Source organism: Lissotriton vulgaris, chromosome 12 (genome assembly GCF_964263255.1).
Source record: "Lissotriton vulgaris chromosome 12, aLisVul1.2, whole genome shotgun sequence".
Taxonomy (NCBI): Eukaryota; Metazoa; Chordata; class Amphibia; order Caudata; family Salamandridae; genus Lissotriton; species Lissotriton vulgaris.
The window spans coordinates 149,789,715-149,806,432 of NC_141700.1; the positions used below are offsets into that span (position 1 = coordinate 149,789,715).

The 16,718-nt window shown below is 46.3% G+C and overlaps 1 protein-coding gene across 2 annotated transcripts in view; it reads left to right on the top strand.

Annotated features, from left to right (window-relative positions):
* LOC147673720 (semaphorin-7A-like) overlaps positions 1 to 16,718 on the top strand; it is a 236,386-nt gene that overhangs the window by 165,500 nt on the left and 54,168 nt on the right. For both annotated transcript variants that reach the window (XM_086947636.1, XM_086947637.1), the window contains exons 7-10: positions 2,983 to 3,122; positions 6,528 to 6,703; positions 7,279 to 7,387; positions 9,494 to 9,698. In XM_086947636.1, the coding sequence (XP_086803762.1) occupies positions 2,983 to 3,122; positions 6,528 to 6,703; positions 7,279 to 7,387; positions 9,494 to 9,698 (630 nt within the window). The remainder of the gene's footprint in view (positions 1 to 2,982; positions 3,123 to 6,527; positions 6,704 to 7,278; positions 7,388 to 9,493; positions 9,699 to 16,718) is intronic.

Here is a 16,718-nt window from a genome sequence, read left to right on the forward strand (position 1 = left end):
ACATCGCGCTGGAGTCCATCCTAGTTTCTGGACTTCAACTCCCAGAGTGCATGGTTCCTGCTACACTGGGTCGATGGCGTGGGGGAGTGGGGCTAACTGTGGGTCTTGCTGGTGGCAGGTAGGTGGAGAGCGGCACAAGCCTTGGCGGGTGAAAAGTTCGACGGTCGCTGTCCTGTGTCCCCTCATGAGCCCTGCACCAGTGTACCAAGGGTAGAACGCCGGGTCCGGGCAGTCAATGCGGTCTGTGATTCCCTTCGAGGTGGAATACCTCGTGTAACCCCAGCACTCGTCCAGGTCCTCTGGCAGCTCTCGGAGGCTATCGATCCCTCGATGCAGTTTGTAGCTGCAAGCAGCTAATGGCCAGTGTGTGCTCCGACAGCTTTTGACGCAGGGGGCCTTCCGTTCTGTGTAAACTGGCAACACAGCAAAATATTCCAACACCATCCCTCCAAAGAAGAACGCGGAGAGCCAAGGGGATTGACAGGTCAGCAAACACGTTTATTTTCCTCCCCAACAATGGCGGCGAATGCATTTCGGCTGGTTTCAGCCTTCCTCAGCGCCCAGCATTGCAGCAAATGACGATCCCAAATGTTCCCTCCTGCCCCTGTAAATGTCCAGCGCCTGACGCTCCTCCCCCTGATGCAGTCGGCACATCGCGCTGGAGTCCATCCTAGTTTCTGGACTTCAACTCCCAGAGTGCATGGTTTCTGCTACACTGGGTCGATGGCGTGGGGGAGTGGGGCTAACTGTGGGTCTTGCTGGTGGCAGGTAGGTGGAGAGCGGCACAAGCCTTGGCGGGTGAAAAGTTTGACGGTCGCTGTCCTGTGTCCCCTCATGAGCCCTGCACCAGTGTACCAAGGGTAGAACGCCGGGTCCGGGCAGTCAATGCGGTCTGTGATTCCCTTCGAGGTGGAATACCTCGTGTAACCCCAGCACTCGTCCAGGTCCTTTGGCAGCTCTCGGAGGCTATCGATCCCTCGATGCAGTTTGTAGCTGCAAGCAGCTAATGGCCAGTGTGTGCTCCGACAGCTTTTGACGCAGGGGGCCTTCCGTTCTGTGTAAACTGGCAACACAGCAAAATATTCCAACACCATCCCTCCAAAGAAGAACGCGGAGAGCCAAGGGGATTGACAGGTCAGCAAACACGTTTATTTTCCTCCCCAACAATGGCGGCGAATGCATTTCGGCTGGTTTCAGCCTTCCTCAGCGCCCAGCATTGCAGCAAATGACGATCCCAAATGTTCCCTCCTGCCCCTGTAAATGTCCAGCGCCTGACGCTCCTCCCCCTGATGCAGTCGGCACATCGCGCTGGAGTCCATCCTAGTTTCTGGACTTCAACTCCCAGAGTGCATGGTTCCTGCTACACTGGGTCGATGGCGTGGGGGAGTGGGGCTAACTGTGGGTCTTGCTGGTGGCAGGTAGGTGGAGAGCGGCACAAGCCTTGGCGGGTGAAAAGTTCGACGGTCGCTGTCCTGTGTCCCCTCATGAGCCCTGCACCAGTGTACCAAGGGTAGAACGCCGGGTCCGGGCAGTCAATGCGGTCTGTGATTCCCTTCGAGGTGGAATACCTCGTGTAACCCCAGCACTCGTCCAGGTCCTCTGGCAGCTCTCGGAGGCTATCGATCCCTCGATGCAGTTTGTAGCTGCAAGCAGCTAATGGCCAGTGTGTGCTCCGACAGCTTTTGACGCAGGGGGCCTTCCGTTCTGTGTAAACTGGCAACACAGCAAAATATTCCAACACCATCCCTCCAAAGAAGAACGCGGAGAGCCAAGGGGATTGACAGGTCAGCAAACACGTTTATTTTCCTCCCCAACAATGGCGGCGAATGCATTTCGGCTGGTTTCAGCCTTCCTCAGCGCCCAGCATTGCAGCAAATGACGATCCCAAATGTTCCCTCCTGCCCCTGTAAATGTCCAGCGCCTGACGCTCCTCCCCCTGATGCAGTCGGCACATCGCGCTGGAGTCCATCCTAGTTTCTGGACTTCAACTCCCAGAGTGCATGGTTCCTGCTACACTGGGTCGATGGCGTGGGGGAGTGGGGCTAACTGTGGGTCTTGCTGGTGGCAGGTAGGTGGAGAGCGGCACAAGCCTTGGCGGGTGAAAAGTTCGACGGTCGCTGTCCTGTGTCCCCTCATGAGCCCTGCACCAGTGTACCAAGGGTAGAACGCCGGGTCCGGGCAGTCAATGCGGTCTGTGATTCCCCATCAACAACACTTGGTGGCCCTCTTTGCAGATATTTACCTTCCAAACTTATACTTCCAATAATAAATGGCTTAATTGTGTGTATGTAGGGGGTGGGATATATATATATATATATATATATATATATATATATATATATATATATATATATATATATACATATATATATACACACACACACACACATGTGGTTGTGTAATGTAGTTCAATGCTTTTATGGGATAAAGCACAAATAATAAAATCCACATTTCACAGGGAACTGTGACAGATCTAAAAGAATTCAGAGCTCATTGTGAGATATGTTTTCGTCATCATGATAACTCCTAGACCACTCTGTAGAGTGTTGTTGCCATTGTCACAGCTAGTAAAAGGTCCAAATTATGTGGCAAGGTTGTATTATTTATGCAGCAAGAAAAGGCAACTTATGGCAAATTTTGAAGCACATTCTATGGCACCATTATTTTTATCCATTTGAACAAGAAACAACATTAAAATCAGCAAAGTATTTTGTAAGTTATGTGGCACATAACCCTACTGTCCCCCACCTGCGTGCATCTTCCCCTCTTTCTTCTACTTTCACTCTCAATCCAGATATTCGAGGGTTAAGATTACTTTTATTACTGTGATGGTGCTGGAGTATTTTCTAACCTAACTAACAGTGTGAATTGTTGCACCATTGTCTCTCTTACCTCAGGCCTACAATACCAAATAATCATCTTTGTGTATATTTTGACTGTTTCCACTGATATATACGTGTTGTCTTTATGTTCATTTTTCAGGTGCAGAGTTTGTGAGCGCAGCCCTTTTACCAGCTAAAAACAAAGAAACGGAAGCAATCTATTTCTTTTTCAATGAAGCCAATAAGACGGCCGGGCTGGACAGCGCGCCTTTCAAAGCCTGGCTGGGACGAGTGTGCAAGGTAGGGACAACTGACTTGCATATGGGGTAGGTGGCAATGGTTGGAATAAATGTCAGATACAAATCTATGAAAGGTATCTTTCCGATGAGCACAATACTTTACGTAGATAGAATGTCTTCCATTACATACCATTCTACCTTGTGAACTCGTTAAAAGTTCTACTAAAACTGTTCAAAGTAAGGAAAGTGGTGAGCTAGTATACCAGGTGCCTGTCCTTTGTGATTGGGCATGAGTGTCTGAAATGTTTCAGCGTTACGTCCATTATCTCCTTGTGTTTACTTTGTTCGCCCTATATTCGCAGGGTATGCCCAGACATGGGTCCTCTGCTCACTGCACCACTGGATTCAAGCTAACCTGGCTGATGAGGGGTGTTACCCTGAAACCATTCCCAGGATGCTTGTTTCCAGTCCAGGAAAGACCTGGCTTGGCAGTTCGGGCTGGACTATTCCCATGAGGCAGAGGATCACGACGGATTTGCATATAGCTGGGTCTGAACTGGGGCGAGGAAGTGAGCTAAAGAACGATGATGGATTCAACCCAGATCTGTGACTGGGGGTCAGTGCCTGAAAAGTTTCAGCGCTCCGTCCATTATCTCCTTGTGTTTGCTTTGTCCTTTGTGGGAGCAGGCTCGACCCTTCTTGGGAGTTCTCTGCCTGTGATGCAAGACGTTGAAGTCATGCAGTATCAGAGGCGCAACTAGAGCCACATTTCGGGGGGGGGGGGGCTAAGAAAAAATTTCAGGGGGTGCTGTAACATGAAGCAGTAGGTGGAGTGGCGCTGCAGGGGCTCTTATTAGGGGTGAAACATCAACAAAGCCTCTTTAACATGCACACGGTCTTTTAAAGACCTGTGAAGTGCACGGGTGTGGCTGTGTGTGTGCCTGGGAGCTGTCTGAGCCCAGGCTGCCACACACGACGGGGGGGCTGAAGCCCTTTGATTCCAATGGGTGTTGCGTGCCTTTGCAGTATGCATACTCATGTCCAGAAGTGAATACGATTGGACCACCAATATTGGTAACAAAGACCTAAGAGTCCAAAGAACGAGGATACTGAAATGACCAGGAAGACATCTTTTCCAAAGAATGGCTCCCTCATGCTTCCAGACACAACAAACAGATTTCTAAGCAGAGCAGATGATGGTAGGCAGAGAAAGCACTGGGTCAAGTCCGACTTCAAATGTACATGTCTCAAAGAACAGCTCAGCTGAATTCTGTATCCACTCTGGTTAATGTTTCTATGCAGCAATATCACACAAGGCACTCTCTGCCCTGCTTGGTGTTAATACCTTGAGATCGTCAGTAGTTTTATAAAACACCTGTTAAAATTGAATTTTATTGACATATTGTACATTTTTCTGTTTTTGTCTAATTGTTTCACCTTTTGTAAACTTAAATAAAAGTATTTTGAACATAAAATTGAACATAAAATAAATGTAGACAATTCACGAGAAATTTACTATTAAGGAAAGGAAGACGGAGGTGCAGAAGGAGTAAGCTAAGGGGGTTTACAATAGGACAAATAGTAACTTTGCATTTAATCCAGATACGAATGCATGATAATAAAGCAGTTAGAATTCTCACTAAAGTAAAGCTGCCCTTATAGAGGTGTAATGTGCGTGTTACAATTGTAAATGCAGGCAGAAAGCTGGTAGAAAGCTACGGCCTCCAAATGGTGTCATATACCGACGACACGCAGTTGGTCATCTCCCTATCACGCGCGCCCGGTCTCTCGGCGGACATCTTCAGAGCTTGCATGCAAGACCTCGCGGCCTGGATGTCCGCCAATTGCCTCAAGCTCAACGGAGGCAAGACCGAGGTACTGGTGGTGGGGGGAGGCCAATCGGCGTGGACGTCGGCGTGGTGGCCGTCGTGCTTGGGTCCAGCACCCACCCCTTGCCAGAAAGCAAAGAACTTGGGCATCTGGTTTGATTCTGACCTTACCTTTGGTCCTCAGATCAATCAGGTGGTTGGATCCTGCTTTGGGACCCTCAAAAGTCTCAGGAAGGTATTAAAATTCTTACCTATCAGAGCCCGCCAAACCCTGGTGCATGCACTAGTCACGTCTAAGATGGATTACGGCAATCTCCTCTACTTGGGAACTCTGGAGAAGAATTTGAGCCGTCTTCAGGTTCTCCAGAATGCCGCGGCCAGACTAGTGCTTAGACTACCCAGAAGAGCAGGCTCCACAGCGGCCCTCCGGTCTCTGCACTGGCTCCCGATCCGTAGCAGGGTGGAATTCAAAGCCCTGTGCATGTGCCACCGGATTATCAACGGGAGAGCTCCGCTCCCTTTGAAAGGATTGCTGACACCCTATGAGCCGTCTCGCTCTCTGAGATCTTCCGGCTCAGGACTCCTGGCAATTCCTAAGGTGTCCAGAGCCCGGATGGGTGGAAGATCTTTTAGGCATCTCGCAGCATCCAGATGGAACAAGTTACCTATGGCGCTGCGATTAGAACCTTCTGAAACAATCTTTAGAGCCAAGCTGAAGACTGCTTTATTCACACAGTAGTTTTTCTGTATTTATAAGTTCTGGCAGGTATTAGCTCCTTAGCGCGGGGACACGCCGCTGTGCGTCACCAAGCGCTCTATAAAACCCCCTAAATAGAAATAGAAATAGATGTGACTAAAGTGGGTAATTGTGGGATTTCTTGCGATTCATGACAGGGCCGTGGTTGTGTTGGTCTGTGGCCGAGTCAGTTGCACGTCAAGCATGTTTGATGCACCCTTTTCTTTTTCTTCTTTTTCTAAAATTAGTCCCAACTGCTGTCAGTTACCCCCGTTTTCATTGACACCACTATGTAGGCCCAATAAATGTGGCATGTCATTTCTTGACAACAGAACCGCAGAACATATGCCTGAGCAAATTTCCATTACAACAGCCTAATTTCACATACTTTTTGGCCTTTTGTGTTATATTTTTTATGTGAAATTTCAGAAATTACGCCACTATGCCACATCAAGTCCGTTCAAGTAAAAACCTTATTGCAGAGCTCAAGAAAAATGCAAACAAACGTAATGCAATCCGTCTGTTGTTCGTGCGTTTGTGTTTTTTGCACTATTTTTAGTTTTAAAGCAACACCTTCCACTAGAATATAATGCTAAATACCAGATTAAGATTTTGAGTAGTTTCATGTATTTTTCCATGTATTTTTCCCAAATTTAATGTAATTAAAAAGGAAACTATGCGGATGTCTAGTACCACTAGTAGCAAGTTTTTGTTGTAACTATCCAACTTGTAAACAGCTAGGTACTAATTTAGCCCTTCCCGGTCCACTCTAGCCACCAGAGGACTCAACCTCCATGAACAACACATTCAACACAGGCATACGACTATCATATTATACACTGCCACTGGTGAGATTTCTTTGAGCTGCATATGGGCCAATGTTCTACATGTTTCTTTCCAGGCAGATGAAGGAGCCAAGACTGTCCTTGTGGACTCCTGGACGACATTTCTCAAAGCCCGCCTGGTCTGCGGCAACATGTCTGACCCTCGCCGCTTCGAGAAGCTGGTAGATGCCTACGTGCTTGTGGAGGGCAGTGAAAATGGCGGAACGATGTACGGAATCTTCGCCAATGAATGGTGAGCCCGAGCTTGACCTTTCCCCTCAAAATGATGGCATGTAATGGCTGACTGCAGTATGGGATGCACTGGTACCTTACTCATGCACAATGTTATCGTTTGGGAAGGAATACCATCTTAGGTATCAGTCAAAGATTCATGCAGCCAAAATATTGACACCTCAATGTCTCTGGTTCTTCTTGTCCTAGAGGGTCCTCGTGTCTTACATATTGGTCAAAGAAAAACACCCCAAATGTAATGTTCAGTCCCAGTGCTGCAGGTAGATATTGACAGCCATCAGCACTTTAGTGGGTGAGCTACCTACACAAATAGGATCCCCTTAGGTTGGTACATCTGTGTCGGGGGAGGGGATACACTCTCCTTGGGAAAGTACACAAAAGGCGGGTATCCTACAGCCCTATTTATCTTCAAATTGAGCATTAGGGTTTGAGCAGTTATATCAGGAGCCCTTATTTGTTTGTTTTTATAAACCTCATCCGCTCCATTAGTGGCATGCTTCATCAATACTGTGATCTACTGTAGCTTTGAGAAGAGTTATGTCTTTCCATTTACTAATCTCCATGTTTAACCGGCAGGGGCGCTACTGCTGTATGTATGTATTCAATGTCAAGAATCACTCAGGCCTTCACAGTCTCAAGGTTGAAGGGTTTCACCAGCTCAGTGTCGCCAAATGTACCTGGCAAGGTAAGAGAAGAGATACCTATACCTGTACAGCAAAAAAATAAAATAAATCGCAGACCATTTAGGAAATGTCCATCATGCACAGCTGTAAGAAATGCTCAACACACGACCAGGAGAGGTATATGAAGCATGCACACCATTACAATCAACAAATGACAAAAACTCCCAAACACAAGCATGTCTACTTGTGATATGGCCAACATACACACTCACCTATACAATCAAGAAATTACCCACACATGATCTGATAAAGAAACCAGAAAAGCTTATCTGTACAGGAAAGAAATCTCCAGGAAAAACAAACAACAGTCCTGGCAAGAGATACCAATTATTCACATCTTCCCAAGCAAGACATGCCAAAAACATACACAAGCACTGCCAAATGAGATACAATATACCGGTACAACGTACAAGCAACAAATACCTAAGACATCCCAAAACAAAATCATAGTCAGAGATACATACATACCTGTACATGCTTGACATACATACTGGTACATGCATCAAATGGTCAGCCCACACACACCTGGTCAGGAAAAGAATATCAAACATGCGTACCAGTACCCGTCCAGGCAAGAGATGCCTGTAATGGGTGCCTGTACAAGCAGAGAATACCAAAACACACACATTAAGAGACACACACATATGCATGGCCATTTGAGAGATGTCCAAAATACACACAAGCAGCTAACATGAGGGGCACTGGGCCCAAGGTGCTCCTCAGCTCAGTCACGCTAAATTGTTGACTATTTCTCTTTGGCTCTCCTCTGTCCGCTTGTCTGCTGGCAAAATGTCACAAATAACACTGTAAAGAAAAATAAATATGGTAAGCTGAGGGTGTGTGGGAAAAAACCTGGCAGTCACGGACAGGAAAGAAAATAATGACCTCCCTCCTCCAGCAAAAAACACTCCCTGGGTGTGGGGGCATCTTTTATTTGTTTTTCAAAAACAAACTCCCACTTTGGTAGCTTAGTTTTGCAAAAAGAAAAAGTTTGGTGGATGGCCGTCAAAGCAGACTGCAGCCATCCAGAAAACTTTGTACCTTCAAATGAACCAGTGTGACTGTGGTTCCTCAGAAGGTACAGAGATAACTGCTGGGCCAACAGTGATCTCTACATTAGGCGAGTAGTAGTCCGTCAGGGTGGCAGATGTAATGTTCTTTGCCACCATGGCTGATGTGCTACTGCCAGCTAAACTCTAACTCGCGTCCAAAGAAACAAAGTAAATAGGAAAGAAAATGACAGACAGAGGTAAGAGAGAGAGAAGTAAGAAAATGTTAGGTTGAGAACAGGAAAGACAGATGGGAAGAAAAATTATGAAAAGTAACGTGTGAATGTTAAAGCAGGAAAAGATGGATAAATAATTAAAAGAAGTTGGGAAAGAATCGTGGAAAGAAATAAGAATTAATGGGAACGAGATACGATGAAAGAAAGAAGGAGTCAGGAAGGATGGATGGAGGGAAGGAAGGAAGGATAAAAGGAAGAAGGAAATGGCAAGTGGATGGACTAGCTAGATGAAAATATGGTCAACACACATACTTGTCCAGAAATGAGATAGCCAATATATTCACTCTTTCAGCTGCAAATTAGCTAGACACTGGGATTTTCACTGAGTGGCATTTTATGAATGTTTAAAACAACGTGTTCCAAATAATGAATGTATATCACACTATACTGAGTGCCGAAACATCGTGTTGCAATGATATTGTATCTAGCATATCGACTTCAGCAATATTGTGATATTAAGTCTATGCAAGATAGTATAGATTTACTAGTCTTAACACCTGCATACTCTGAAGCTAGGCTTATTGTCAAGGTGCATTGACATGGAGTTTAGAATAGTAAATATGCACACACATACATACTTAACTTCACAATGTTGTGGTAATCGACAATCGGCTAACCACATTTTGTCATGATGGTGTTTAAAACTTAGTAGTGTAGATGAACACCAAACAGGCCACTCACATTCTCATACTTCAAAACCGCTGTTGCCAAAGACATGATCTCTTTCCTTTGGCTACAGAACACATTTGAACATTCACTCTACCTACCGCACTGCGTGGTATGGTATTTAAGGATAATTGGTTCTCTTTTTATGCCCTCACAGTGCATCTCCAACTCAGCAACAAGCTCCCTCCCCAAGCACTTTCTGACCGCCATGAAGGATTACCCAGAGCTTGATGCAGTTGTCTTCCCTGATGAGGACCGCCCTCTCTACTCATTGCCAACAGGCGAATCCTACACAAAAATAATTGCAGACAGGGTGTGGGACACAAGCAACTCTTCCCATACAGTCCTCTTCCTTGGAACAGGTAGGTCCAGGTAATGGTGCAAGAGAAAAAATTTGCATGAAATGTTATGTTATGGTATTTACCACTTATTGTGAGTGGGCTAACACTGATGGCTTATGGCTAAGAAGAATTGGTCAGCACACCAAAAATAACAAATACTACTTTGCAGATATCGTTATTAACATCATGTCTCTGTTGACTTTCTTATTTGTAGAAGAGTTGGTTCTTTCCGAAGGGAGGTGGGCAGGGTGCTCCAAGGTTTTGGAACAACGAACCAAATTTAGTTTCCATGAACTCCGGTGATTGCTGATACTGAGCCTTAGGAACTATAATGAGAGACTTGACTGCAACTCTCCTTCATACTAGAAGCTATAGGGAGACATACGAGTAGTGGAAACATGTTTCATGCCGCACTTATTTAATCTAGTCAGTCAACAAGCTCCAAATCTGGATAGTCCATAGCCGAAATAGAAACTGTCTACGAATCATGGGGTATGTATGAGACATTGTTCCAATTTATGAACTTTTTTAATTAGACCAATTGAATAAACTACTTGCAGATCGGTCAAACTTCTTGCAAACAAGTATTAAAATGAACTCTCCTTCAAGAGATTCTCCCAAGATTTATATTAAGCTTCCAATATCTCCCTCACCATCAAGCAAGATCAAGGAGAAGCTGTGGACCTAAAATACAAACGTTTCAGAGACCGTACAAAGACACAGTGAAAACATCTGTAAAAGGGGACTACATAATAAGCCAACACTAATCCATGTTTAAACTATTCCTGAATGTGAACACAAAAGAATACATTACTCAGAACAGCGAACACATCAACAAAATTATAAAATTGTCCAATGAAGATTCTTAAAGTAAAATCTTGGGGAGCGGTTCTGATAAACTTATACCTTTACGCAATCCATACTGATGAGTTGAAGGGAATCTTTGGCACACGCGTTTTGGCCCAAGGAGTGCAAGCTTTGATGAGTTTTTAAGAATTAAGCCAGTGCCTGAATGAATTCAAATCAAGGTTGAGTAAAGGTCAAATTATCCAAGTTCTATGCAGTTGAAACCCACTGTTTTAAGGGATTCTATGAATTCTCCATTCCTTGTAGTTGAGGTCTGATATCCGCAGAGGTACATGTGTCAAAATCTCTGGATCTAAGTGGTTGCAGCTGAAATTCCTTAGCGCCTCTGGCTTACTGGAACACTAGGCTAGTCTCTTTGTTTTGAGCCTTGACACCAAAACTTAAAGTTGGATTTTCAAAACTTCTGCTCCTGGTCAAAATAATCCAACGACGTTGTGATTTCTGGGAAACTGGCTGACCATCTTCCTCTTAAGTCTGATATCCCCTGGATTTTGGGAATACCTATTTCTTCCAATGGGGTCAATTATTCTGGATTGGATGGTAGTCCCTATGGAAGATGGCAGAGGTGTGGACTGGCACTATTCCCAAAACGTTTTGTAATCTAAGCCAAAGTTTGCAAAAGTCACCAAGTGGATGTCACTCTCTGTGCTCATGAAACAGGAATCTGGAGTGCAAGCGTAAGCCTGTTGGTGGATTTCTACACAATCTGGTATTGTCAGGGAAATCATAGTTTAGCTCTGGGTTACTTTCCAGGAATATTGGTGCAAGACTGGTGGGACCCATGCTGGACCACGACAGATGGAGATGATGGGGTGCTGAAGGTATCATTACGGTTGCGATGTTTATAAAGAATGACTTACAAGTGCATGGGGTGGAGGCATTGTCCCATGCTGAACGTCCCTTCTGGGGGAAGGTCCGTTAGTTGTAGTGTCTGTAGGCATCCACGGTTTCTGTCAAATGTTCTAAAATTCTTGACGGCGTTCTGTGCAGCGATTGCAGTCGCTAGGGTTTCCTGGTGGTTCTTCTAAGCCACTATTTCCAACCAGCAGGCAGGCTGAAAACAACAGCTTGGTATCAAAAGTTCAAGCTTGGCCCCAGCTTTGAGAGGACTGGCAGACCATAGTCTTGGTGTAAGTGTCAGCAGTCTATGAAGGTCCAGTCAAGGCAGCTTTTCAATTTGTTGTAGGGCGGCTCATCTTGGCAGCTCTTTCAAGCAAGTCTGAATCAGGGTTGAACAATTTGGCGCATTCCAATCAGACTGGCTTAAGCTTGTCAGGCGTTTGTGTGCCTTTGGCACTCCACAGGTCTATGCCACTCATCGTGAGGCGAAGGGGTGTTCTGTTTGCATTGACTCTGGAATGTTAGAAGGAAAATCCTCTGGCCTATATTTCAAGGAAGCTCTGCGGAAGGGAAGCTTCGTGGATTCCTCCCAAGGCTGAAAAGAGAAATACTGGCAAAACAACCAAGTGCATTATGGTTCATGGAGTCTTTAAAAAAGATGATACACCAAAAAGGGTTCTATGATGTATACATCTCCATCTGTCTTAAAGTAGTAGCAATCTATTCGTTCATCACTAAAGGCCCAGGAGACATGGCTGCCTCAGCTCCTAAGTGCTTTTGCCATAGTGGGCTGAAAAAGATCTGTAATGGGTTCACAAAAAGCCTCGAGCACACCAAAAAACAGTGGCTGTGTTTCTTTTAGTTTCAAACCTTGGTCTGTCGTGAAATAATGAGTTATCACTCTGGCCTTGGGAATGTTCTCTGATTTATTCTGGACTATGATTCCATCCTTTTATTATATCCTCTAGGTTTCATTCATTTTCAACTATAGGAGGTAGTGAAATCGAGGCGGTGCTCTTATCAAATAATTCACATTTTCACTGAAGTGCCATAGGCAGGCAGCAAACAAGTTAAAAATGGCCACATATATGGATTGTAAAAAGAAACGTGTTTTTTGTATAGTCCAGGGGTTATTGATTTTTTTGTCTCTGGCATTTCATAATTGAGGGTCTTCCAGGGGGAAAATAAGTGGAACGCTTGAGGTTATTGGCAAAGTGGTTTGAAGTATGCAGACATTGTATCATTTCACATTTACGTTGAAAGTTCAAAAAAAATATTAAAAAAAATATTAATCAGGTAGGGAAACCTCCCAAATGCAAGGCTACTTCGTTTGACATCAGTTTTGAACTATCACGGAGAATACAAAATTTTCTAGCTTTCGCGACAAGAATTTTAGATTCTATTAAGGACACGGAGGCGAGGATTATGCTTTCTCTATTTCTTTACTGCACAAACAGCAGCCAATGAAATTACAATAACAGTAAAGAAAAACAACATTTCCCATGAGGCTTTGAACCACGCCTCCAGTAACATTAGCCAATCACAGCAATCATAAGCATATAAGGAATAGAGACACTAATCTGGCCTCCTCTTTCTTTGCGCAAACAGTCTGTATGAAGTGAAACACAGTCTTAACTCTCAACGGAGAGAACAGTTCCAAAGGGGGTTCTCAACAGAGAAGATCCATAACCACGGGGAATCCTCTTCCAACAGGAAGGCAGGGCAGCACCATCCAAAGAAGGCAATCAACTCTTGCTAGAGTCATTTCCTGAAACAGAAAAAGGAAGTCTGAGAAAAGAAGCTCACCAACTGCATTTCTCACAGGGTGGGTACAAAGTTGTTAAACAACATTATAGCAAAACAACTTTACAGTGATCAAACTGTCCCAACGGGTGGGATAATCCTCGCCTCCGTGTCCTTAATAGAATCTAAAATTCTTGTCGCGAAAGCTAGAAAATTTTGTATTCTATGGCAGGACCGGAGGCTTCTGATTATGCTGGTTCAAAGCTCATCAAGTAAGCTCATCAATCACAGCATCAGAAACGTGAGGAATAGGTTTATAGTAAAACACTTTAAACATTGAATCCGAAGACCAATCAGCTGCTTTGAGGATATCCTCCAATCGGGAACCCAGTAAATAGGCTTTGGAAGCCATCGCACCTCTCGCTGAATGAGCCCCATAAGCAGAGACATCAATGCCTGCCTCAGACATGATCCAGCGAACCCACCTGGCTAAAGTAGCAGCCGCGACCGGCTTGAAGGGTTTTCGAACACTGATCAACAGTTGACCTAAAGGATCAAGCCTGTGAGCAATAGTACATTCTTCATAACATTTAAGACATTGCAACACACACAATTTGCGGTTATGCGGAAAAGCAGGATACTCAACTGAACGAGACATGGTCTTAGTCCGTCGTGAGATAACAAATGAAACACCCTGAGGAGAAAACATTCTACCAGCTAGATCCAATGCCCTAACATCTGAAACCCTGCGGCATGAGATGAGGCACAATAGCATAGTGAGCTTGGCGGAGAGCTGCTTCAATGACAAATCACCATTATCGGGCCAGGATTCCAACAAATTAAGCACCTTATTAACATCCCACATTGTGGAATACCTGGGCCGAGGAGGGTTGGCCACCCGCACACCTTTAAGCAATGTACAAACCAGGGGATGCATCCCCACAGGCTTACCATCTATGTGGTCGTGACCTGCAGAAATTGCAGACCTGAAGTTATTAACCGACCGGTAAGCCAGACCAGCGGTCGCCTGTAGGGATAAAAAATTTAGCACCTCAGTTACATTTGATCCCACGGGATCCACCTGTTTTGAAAGGCACCAACCCACCCACTTCTTCCAAGATGCAGAGTATCGTTTCCGGGTGGAAGGAGCCCACGCTTGCTGCATAAAGCTGGAAGCCTCTCGTGAAAGGCCCGCAAGGCGTTCATGTCGCCCGAGAGCGTCCACACCATTAAGGTCAACTGGTTCTGCAGGACCAAGGGGTGGCATGCACCCACTGGGTCCTGCAGAAGCGTCGGGAAGACTGGGAGCCGGAAGGGGAGATCCACAGATAACTCCAGCAGTGCGGGAAACCATGACTGAGTTGACCAGAACGGAGTCACCAACACTACCGTCGCCCTCTGCCGGCGTACCAGCGCCGCTACTCTCGGAATCATCGCAAACGGTGGAAACGCATAATTCCTCCGATGCCCCCAATGGTGAAGGAACGCGTCCGTCCCCACCGCCATTGGGTCCGGTCTCCAGCTGTAGAAAAGAGGGAGATGGGAGTTGAGTCGAGAGGCAAAGAGGTCCATCTGACAGGGGCCTCGCATAGTCATGATCTGCGAGAACAGCGATGGGTGAAGCCTCCAGTCGCTGAAATCCTGAAGAAAACGGGAGTTCCAATCTGCCACTTGATTGAACTTGCCCGGGAGGTACTCCGCCACTACGGAGATCTTGCGATCCAGGCAGAAGTGCCAGAATTCTTTCGCAATGAGGACTAGCATCCGGGACTTCGTCCCCCCCAGTCTGTTGATGTATCTCACCGCTGAGACATTGTCCATCCGAAGGAGGATACAGCAGTTGCTCTTCAGCGGTGAGATAGACCTGATGGCAAAGGACCCCGCCAACAATTCCAGACAATTTATGTGTAAGGACAGTTCGTCTGCTGACCATCGTCCTCCTGTGGAAAAATCTCCACAGCGAGCGCCCCAGCCCCATTGACTGGCGTCCGATTCTATGATCACATCTGGGGCCGCCCCGAAGATGGCTCGACCATTCCAGGCCGACATGTGCTCTAGCCACCACTGGAGTTCCTCTCGCGCCTCGGGGGAAAGAGGGATAAGATGATCGTAATGAAACTTCCTCTGTAAGTAAAAGATTTTCAGCCTCTGCAGGGCCCTGTAATGCAAAGGGCCGGGGAAAATAGCCTGGATCGACGAAGCCAAAAGGCCCACGATCCTCGCTAGCACCCGTAAGGATATCCTGTCCTTGGCCAAGGTGGAAGTTATTTCCCTCTTGATTGACCTGATCTTGGGAAGGGGAAGAAGCAACTGGGCCGAGACAGAGTCTATCATGGAGCCCAGGAACTCCATCTGTTGATTCGGAATCATCACCGATTTCTTGGTATTGATCACGAAACCCAGATTCTCTAGTAAGGACGTCGTCCACTCTAAGTGGGAGAGGAGAAGGGACTGATCTTGGGCTAGGATGAGCATGTCGTCTAAATAAATGATGAGACGCACTCCCATCTCTCGAAGACGAGATATCGCCGGTTTGAGAAGCTTGGTGAACACCCAAGGGGCAGAGGACAGTCCGAAGGGAAGAACTTTGTAACGATACCAACACCCTTTCCAAGGGAACTGCAAGTATTTCTGATGAGAGGGGCAGATGGGGACTGTCAGGTATGCATCCTTTAAATCTAATCTGACCATCCAGTCGTTTTCCAACAGAAGGTCTCGTAAAAGATGGATGCCCTCCATCTTGAAGTGACGGTATGTTACAAAGGGGTTGAAGTCTCTGAGATTTAACACAAGGCGTCGACCGCCACCCTTCTTTTGTACCAGAAAGACGTTGCTGCAGAAGCCCTCTGGAGTGAAGGGTCCGACTGCAATCGCGTCTTTCGACAAAAGCTCCTCCAGTTCTGAGTCGATAAAACTCTGTTCGAGAAGGGAAAAAAGGAGAGGCCTGGGAGGGAATGGCTGTAGGGGGCATTCCACTAATTCTATCTCGTAGCCCTTGACGGTCCGAAGGACCCAAGCATCTGTAGTAAGATTTGACCAGTTCATTGCAAAATGACGCAACCTTCCTCCCAGAGGAAACAAAGGACACATTTTACTTACCAGAGGACTGATTGTCGAAGTTTTTGTAACCCCTGTTGACTCCTCGATTATATCGGCCCCGGAAGCCGCGTGATCCTGATGGATAGAAACCGGCCTGGTCCGGCTCTTGTGTGTAGCCTCTGCCCCGTCTAGGGGCGTAGCCTCTCTGAGGACTGGTATTCGAGTAGCGGCCGGTCGAGCGTCCTCTACCACGCCCGGCCCTGTTGGAGACCTGGTGCAACACTCTTTTCAAAGAGGCTTGTGACTTATCAAGAGATGCAAAAGTGTTAACGAACTTGGCAATGTCCTTTACAAAGTTGTCCCCAAACAACTGCCCTTCCGCCAAAGGACCTGGTTCAGAAGAGGCCAGCTCCACCAACTGAGGGTCAATCCGGAGCAGGACTGACTTCCGTCTTTCCGCCGCTAACGCACAGTTGGCGTTCCCCAACATACAGATGGCGCGTTGAGCCCAGCCCGCCAAGACTTCCGGATGGATAGCATCGCCAGTCTCTT